The following is an 8,039-nucleotide window of genomic DNA, read 5'->3' on the forward strand; positions in this document are numbered from 1 at the left end:
ATTAAAATAAGATCTTTTTAAAAAAAGTAGGGTCTTCCATACTTTTTTAAAAACAGCTTATAAGCTCCAAAATAACTTATTTTGACAGCTTATAAGTTGTTTGAAAAAAAATTTTACCAAACAAATTTGAAGAACTTATAAGCTCCAAAACAACTTATAAGCTGTTTTAAAGAGCTTATAAGCTCAGCCAAACACCCTCTTAGTTGAGAATTAGACAATGGAAGTTCTAGCGGGGGCTAAGTGGTGGAAGACCTAGTTGGGAACTAGGTAAATCTAGTTAGGAATTAGGTTAAGTCCAAAGTGGGTTGGTTGGGAGCTAAACACTTGGCATGAGACGGAAAGTCCATGTGGGTCATGGTGGACCGGATACTTAGTGATCGAAAGTCTAATAGGAAGTTGGCATGAAATGAGGAAATTTCGAGAGAGTAAATTTCCAAATATTATAACTTTTGACTTGGATATTATAACGAGGTGATTTTTTTTTTTTTGTGAAATGGAGCTTGTTTAGAGATTTGTATTTATCAAACTCAGATTATCAATCAACTGATGAGTTTGATTAGTCGACTGATGTCTTTAGATATAGAACATAAGCAAGTCGATTCGGTTGCTAAAGTCAACTGATGAAATTAGTCGATTGATGGTTTGATCAGTTGATTGATGACTTTAGAAATCAAACAAAAGCGAGTCAAATTTACTTGGTTTAATTTGACTGATGATTCAGTCGATTGATGTCAAATTAAAGAGAATAGAAACAAGTGAGTCTCACTTGTTCCATTTGACTGCTTATATAAGTTGATTGATGTGGGATATCACTCAATTGATGTCGAATTAAATGAGCACAAAAGCGAGTGAGTCTCACGTGTTCAATTCGGCTACTATTATTAGTAGACTGATATTCAAATTAGAGACAAATATAAGACATAACTGAATATGAAAGCAATAATACTTTACCATTGAAAACCTTGCTTGTTTGATTTCTTGTAAATTAGAAATACCTCTTGATGGTCTAGAAATGTAGCAGTACTATTCTCCAAAACCCCTAAGAACTGGCAATGAAAAACTCCTCCAAACCTCTCCTTTAAACCCTTTAGGATGGAGTTGATTTTCGCTTATCAGTCGACTGGTCTTATCTATCAATCGATTGATATGGTCTCTAACGATTGAACGACCTCTGAACTTTCTGTAAGTTGTTTAATTTTATCAATTATTTGAACACCAGTCGACTGAGATTATTTGTCGAACAGAGCACGTGAGTCTCACTTGCTTTTGTGTTTTTTAATTTGACAACAATCGATTGATGCCCCCACATCAATAAACTGATCTGAATAGAACAAGTGAATCCCATTTTTTTTTTTAATTTGACATTAGTCTAACAAAAAATGATTAAGGTCATCAATCGCAAGTCAATTAAAAAAATAAAAAAATACCGAAAAGATTGTAAATTTTAAGTTTAAATCGTAAATTAGGCGAGTTAATCTCACGAGTCTATTGAATTTTTTTACTTTAGTTTAAGTTTCGAAGAAAAAAATTTCTCAACTTGTGGACTAACTTGAGCTCGCCATAGGGCTGGCCCTATAATAGATTATCCATTTAGATCCGTTTATAAATGGATTGATAAAAGTTCAATTAACTCGCTTAAATTATTTGTAATGAAAGATTGCCCAACCCAAATTGATGAGTAATCTGGGCTGAGAAGAAACTGAGTTAAACGGGATCGTTGTTCGGCCCATTCTACTGCTTCCGTTTTGAGAAATGGCGGGAAAAGCTCCTCTCTCTCTCTCTTCCCTAAAATTTCCCGCGTGTAGGCGTGTAGCCGCTTTACATTCCCGCCTTGACTACTAGGGTTTTGGTTGCTCGATTCGCTCTTCTCCGTCGTCGATCACGAAGGCCACACAACGATGTTCTCCAGCCAGATAGAGGGTGGCGGTTTTGGGCTTTCACAATCTTCCCAAAACCCGGATTCCGGCTTCTCTAAGGTAACCACGAAGAGGGGAGCCGCAAGTTTCCTCCGGTTTTCCTGCATTTCTCTGTTTTACGGATCTCTTGATCTCGGTTTCCGTCTCAGAACCGCGGCGCTACAGGGCTTCTTCCACTGACAGTGAAGCAGATAAGCGCGGCATTTGACGCTGCGGACGACAAGTCCAGTATCAAAGTCGATGGAGCCGATGCAACAAACGTAATCAAAAAGAAAATGAAAAAACACAGTTTTCCCCTATAATTTCTTCCTTTTGCATATTCTCATGAACTCTATTGTTTGATTGTATTGGGGGAACTGACAGATTAGACTCCTGGGGCTGGTGATGAACAAGGCGGAGAGAGCTACGGACGTTCACTTCACCCTCGACGATGGAACGGGTCGAATCGATGTCATTAGATGGCATGAGTCTTTGGATACACCTTTATATTGCATCTTAACTCTTTGATTCTGCTTCATTACTCACATTTCCTTCGACTTGCAGGGTTAATGACGCTTCTGATGCCAACGAGACCGCCGTTATTCAGTAAGCATGATGACAAATTGTTATACTAACTTCGGTATTGTTGATGTCCCTGTTTCTTTTCCAGTTTTATAATTAATTTATTTTTCCTATGAAGGAATGGTACGTATGTGTCTGTGAGTGGTAGCCTTAAAGGATTTCAAGACAAAAAGCGAGCTGTTGCCTTCTCTGTCAGGCAATATGTATAGATGTTTCTTACCTTTATACACATTCATTATCTTTTATTAGCTGTGATGTTTGTTACAGCTCTTATTGTCAATTCAAAATATGAATATTCAAAGTTTTGAGAATTGCTAGCTATTGCTGTTAATTTACAATCATGAGTTTCCCATTTATTTAAGCGAAAAGGTGTTTTCTGCATGCTGTTTCGGAGAGATGGTAAAACCAAATAGCTATTATTAAATGAAATTCCTCTCAAGAAGTCTATTCTGATAACAGAATATTGTTCATGGTTGGTACTTGGTATTGTATTAACTTACTCTGATGATATTTACTTATAAACTTCTAGAAATTTTATCACTATATCATTATTTGAAGTGCTGATTGTGAATTTGGCTTGTTGAACTTTTTGTCGCAGTTTTATATTTACTCCATCAAAATGATCACTTATTCTTTATATTGCTTTAACTATGAGCGAAGTATGTTAGAGTTACTATGTCGTTGGAGTAATTAGTTGTCTGTGCTGTACCTTTAGTCCCATATTTTAGGTTTAGAGTATTAAGTTTGAAATGAGTCTTACATCCCGTAGAATTTAATTATAATTTACAAAGTAAGCATTCGAAAATACAATCATAGAAAAATTACAATGTTTGTAAATCCTTCAAATTTATCACACAAAGTAAGACGATTCATTTTTTTTATAATTTTAAAAGATGAGAACTAGTTGGAATAATTTGCCTAGAAACTGGTATTAAATTTAATGTTCTGATCAAACAAACATCACAATATCTTTACTATTTCAAACTAATCCCACCTTAACTTGGTCAGCATGTGTCAAGCTAGCTCCAGTCAACCATGTTGTAGCTGGTGCACCATAGGGCATGTTTGAGATGATCATCATTTTCCTTGTTACACAAGACTATTTCTCTATTGAATCCACTGTACCTTTTCTAATGGATATTCGTGGTGCTAACTAATTCAATTCTTAATAAGCCTAGTTTTTTGACAAGAAATTACCCTGTAATACCTGTGAATATGCAGAGAAAATATTAAGTCTATCTTCTTCCTCTACCTGAATAGGGCCTATGTGAACTACCTTGTTATAATATTTTTGAACGAATCATATTTTGCTAGATGCAATTGTATATTACTTTGTATTGTGTAAGTCTTGTTTACTATCTGCAAACCTAAAATTCCTTCTTCTTCCAGTCCTGTCACTGACTACAATGCTGTTGCACTTCACTTCATTCAGTGCATTCATGTTCATCTGTGGAATGCAAAGCAGAAGGTATTGGCATCATGCCGGTGTGCTTAGCGGTATGCATGAGTTGCAAATTACGTGCTAAATTGCTGTGCCTTTTATGCTTTGTATTCCACAGGGTAATGATGTTTTCCATAACACAACTTCCAACCAAATCTCTTCTCAAACTGTACAAAAGGAGTACCAACCTTCAGTTTCCAGTCAAGTATGACCATTTTCATATCCTTCTTTTGCTTCATGATCATGAATAAACTAGGGGATTCTTGAACTGACTAATTCCTTATTTTTCAGCCTTTTGTCAGTGCTGGGATAGGTGGATCTAAGACAGACACCTACAAGTTGGTCCTGGATATTTTCCAGGAACCTTCAAGTCTGTAAGTCGTTTACAACCTATTTTACTTTAACAAAGTCTGCTTTTTCTGTTGTTGATTCATTCAAAATGCGTTAGTTAAATGATAAAATGATGTCAACAGTGCCAGTGACCATGGATTGCATATTGATGAAGTTGCCAGGCGGCTTGGACTTCCAATGAATAAGATCAAGTTCCTCTCTTTCTCCCTATTTTCTTTTCTTGTCTTGTGAAATAATTCTCATGTGCATTTTATTCATGGAGCAGGGAAGCTATTGACTACTATGTAGACATCGGCCACATTTACTCTACAATTGACGACTACCACTTCAAGTCTGCCTGCATCGACTGACATCTTATTCTAGTTGTTTATCTAGTCTAGATCTTTTAATTGTTCTCTGATAGCACCTGCATCAAAAGGTGCAGCAGCAAAATTTCATTGTAAGCTTTCCTTCAACACTATGTTCATGGCATGAGAACTAGTTCATATGTTTAAACTGGAGAATTTCTACAGAAATATTATGAATGATTGTTTTTTTCTCTGGCTCTTGTCTGTAGAAATAAGCCAATTAAATCACGCACTTTGTTTCTTTCATTTCCTTTTTGATCCATTCTACTACTCTAGCTTATTTCAGAAAAACAAAAATTATGGACGATGGAGAATGCTTTTTTTATCTTTAAGTTTAGAAAATGATACAAAAGCACCAAAATCAACAAGCCTTTTACAAATTGTCTCCCTGCAAAGTAATTATCATAGTCAATCCAACGATTCCTGAAACACAACAACTCCCTCTTGGCCTTGCAGAAAATTGAACATTTACATTGATCAAGTAGCCTCGGTGTATCGAACAAGTGAAACCTTTGCTTGTTGCCCGCCTTGGATATACACAAACTCGAACTTAGATCCAGCTTCCACCTGCTTCAGCCATGAAGGGAGCTCGTAGATCTTCTGCTCATGGGTGGCGGAGAGCCCCCACAGTGGGCCGGTGAGTCCCTCGATCTTCAACTCGAGGTAGCTGATCGCCATCGCGCCGGTGTTCTTCACTGTCACCACGTGGCGGTAGTACTGCTTGCCTTGATAAGTCCATGTGTTGGTTATGGCGTGGATGAACTTAACTGGTGGCTCTGCAACATGATCAGTTGGCATTTGGTTTTAGACTCCAAGAAAATAGTTACTGAATTCGAGAACTGACACTGATGAAAGAACTTACCACCATTTGGTTTCGGATGTGATTTAGTTTTGTTCTTCACGGTATCTGAGCATCATGACGCAAAACTTCAGTTTTCATGGATTCTCATGAGTTGAATTCTCAAGCATATCAACAAAACTTATGCTTTATGTACCTGGACTAGTAGCTAAGCTGTCCAAAACTGCGAAGAGGCCAAGGAGGGGAGCATTTCCTCCGACTGATGCTTCATTCTGCTCGTACATGTCCCGTTCATCGTAGAACTCATCATTCGAGTTGGGGCCGCCGACGAGAGCCCCTTCGATGATGTTCGGGTTGCTCTTCTTGTTTGCGTACCAGTTATCAAACCCATCAATGCAGCCGACCTTCTCCGGCAGTGTGTGTATCGACGGAATGGAGGCTCCCCTGTGGTGAACATGAGTTGGGTAGTTGTCTCCGTAACCTACCAAGTAGCTCATGGACTTTGGGTTCTCCCCTAAAATGTAGTCAGCCTGGTGAATCACAGCAATTCAGAAGAAACAGCCACTGATTACTGACTTTTACAGTCAATCTCTATTGAAACCTTTTTCATGTCGAACCTGAGATTGGGCAAATTTTAGGATGAAACCAGGCGTGACTTGGCCACCGGGGCAGGTGAGGATGGCATTTTCCATTGTCAGATGGTGAGAGTAGACTACCATAAGGAACGCTGCTGAAGAAACATATTGCAGATTTTGCCACTCTTGGAAGTACAGCAAACCCCCTGGTTCATCACAATTAACGATTAGCTAGACTCGAACTCGAGCACGATGCCATGATGATAGGTTTTGATCGATTGGAAACCTGGAGTCATGTCGACATTATCCCCCCCATTGTTCTTCTGGAGGCAGGCGCAGAGGAAGTACTCAGCCTTGGCCTTGTATTGCTTCAGCACTCCACTGTGGGATTCACCATCACCGTTGTTCAAAACCTAATCATCGGATTTTCGTATCGTAAGACGACGGCGCCGCGCTGCATTTTTAGTACATGATGTGTACCTTTGTTAGGAGAAGCTGCAATCCAGCATACTTGTTGTCCCATGAGAACTCAGTGACAGCCCAGCCAGTTCCTCCGAGGAACGCAGCATTCTTTGCGACGTAATTGAGGTAGTATTTGTCGTTCGTCGCTTCGAAGAGCCAAGCAGCAGCCCACAGCAGTTCATCCTGCACGATTCGGCTCATTATGATCGAACATCCGAACTGTTCATAAGGAAAGTGATGATTCTTACGGAGTATCCGGTCGAAGAAGGGTAGTACTTGCGCACGGATTGAACCGAATTATCATATCGACCACGATATGTGTCAGCAAAGGTGAACAACTGCAGCAGCAGCAGCAACAACAACAAACTTGTCAGTGTTCAGATTCAGAAATACCGATCAGATAAGATTACGACCCGAACCATTAATGACTCACTTGGCGAGCATGTAAGATGAGGAGATCAGAGTACTCTGAATCATAAGGCTTGAAAGCCACGGTTGCTGCCGCCAAAGCAGCGGCCGTCTCCGCCGCCACCTCCGATCCGGGGTGATCGCAGTCGATCTTGTAGGCAGTTCTTGGAGTGTCCATGTCCTCTGCTCTCTCCCAACAGAGGTGATCGGTGTCTCCATCGCCAACCTTCAATTCCAAAGGTGGAGTTCATTTTTCACAATGACAAAAATAAAAGAATATACATTTTCACGCTGAAATTAAGTGAAGTAATTAATAGTCGATAGGAAGATCTTAGCGGGTTTGATGATGAAACTAATGTCACCTGAACCCAGAGGATGTCAGGTTGGTTGTGCGCCTTGAGGAAGTAATCGGTTCCCCATCGGATGGCGTCGAGGGCGTGATCCAGTTGGCCGGCGGCGAGGATTTCCTTCTCGAACTCGACCACGCCCCACGCGAGCATCGTCACGGCGTAGGCCATCGGCAGGCCGAACTTGACGTGGTCGCCGGAATCGTAGTAGCCGCCGACCAAGTCCACCCCCTCGCCGAACCCGTCCCTGAGCCCCGAGTCCCCTCGCCACGGCACGCGATGGACAGCCGGAAGCTTTCCGGACCTCTGGGCCTCGAAGAAGAGCAGGCTCTTGTCCAAGGCCTCCCGGTAGTTGTATCCGCCGGCGCTGGCGTCGGAGAGCAGCAGCAGCAGGATAGCTGTTGTGAGAAGAGACGTTGTGGAAGACATCGCCGTCGTATATTTTACGGGCGCCGGCGATCGTGGAGCAAGCTAATGTTGCAGAAACTGGTGCAGTTGTTTTTGTGATTTATAAGAGATTGAGAATTAACGGGGGGCTTGAGATTGTGTTTTGCACGTTCATTACGTTCATTACAGCCATGGTGGCACGTTGAGTCAGTGATCAAATAATTTATGATTCAATATTTTAAAATTTATATATCGAAGAGTTGGAAGCCAATATAAATAGATAAGTATACAAGAAATGTAATATACTCACGGAGGATTTTTATTTTAAGACGCTCTTCGATATTTACTGTGAGCGTTTTGCGAGCGCTTTTTTATTTACCTAGTTACCGATGATAAAATTATAAGAATAATTAATAAGGTTAATTATTTTTGTTTACTGAAATTA

General features: G+C 40.2%; 1 protein-coding gene and 1 pseudogene across 1 annotated transcript; one reads left to right on the forward strand and one right to left on the reverse strand.

The window, feature by feature from the left end:
* The first annotated feature begins 1,808 nt into the window (after window positions 1-1,808).
* On the forward strand, window positions 1,809-4,805 carry LOC122016296 (replication protein A 32 kDa subunit A-like). The gene is made up of 10 exons (XM_042573537.1): window positions 1,809-1,976; window positions 2,066-2,176; window positions 2,280-2,377; window positions 2,460-2,501; window positions 2,596-2,673; window positions 3,867-3,945; window positions 4,037-4,123; window positions 4,210-4,292; window positions 4,392-4,460; window positions 4,535-4,805. Exons 1-10 carry the CDS (start codon window positions 1,899-1,901, stop codon window positions 4,617-4,619), a joined length of 810 nt encoding a protein of 269 aa, XP_042429471.1. The 5' UTR covers window positions 1,809-1,898; the 3' UTR covers window positions 4,620-4,805.
* A 282-nt stretch (window positions 4,806-5,087) lies between these two features.
* On the reverse strand, window positions 5,088-7,636 carry LOC122013535 (annotated as a pseudogene).
* Window positions 7,637-8,039: the final 403 nt, after the last annotated feature.

Source organism: Zingiber officinale, chromosome 8B (assembly GCF_018446385.1).
Source record: "Zingiber officinale cultivar Zhangliang chromosome 8B, Zo_v1.1, whole genome shotgun sequence".
NCBI classification, from domain to species: domain Eukaryota; kingdom Viridiplantae; phylum Streptophyta; class Magnoliopsida; order Zingiberales; family Zingiberaceae; genus Zingiber; species Zingiber officinale.

Excerpts from the sequence above, each read along its gene's own strand:
- LOC122016296 (XM_042573537.1), top strand. The coding sequence starts at position 1,899 with ATGTTCTCCAGCCAGATAGAGGGTGGCGGTTTTGGGCTTTCACAATCT. Across the intron at positions 2,177-2,279 it reads ATGGAGCCGATGCAACAAAC|ATTAGACTCCTGGGGCTGGT; the intron begins GTAATCAAAAAG and ends GGGAACTGACAG. Across the intron at positions 3,946-4,036 it reads TGTGGAATGCAAAGCAGAAG|GGTAATGATGTTTTCCATAA; the intron begins GTATTGGCATCA and ends TGTATTCCACAG.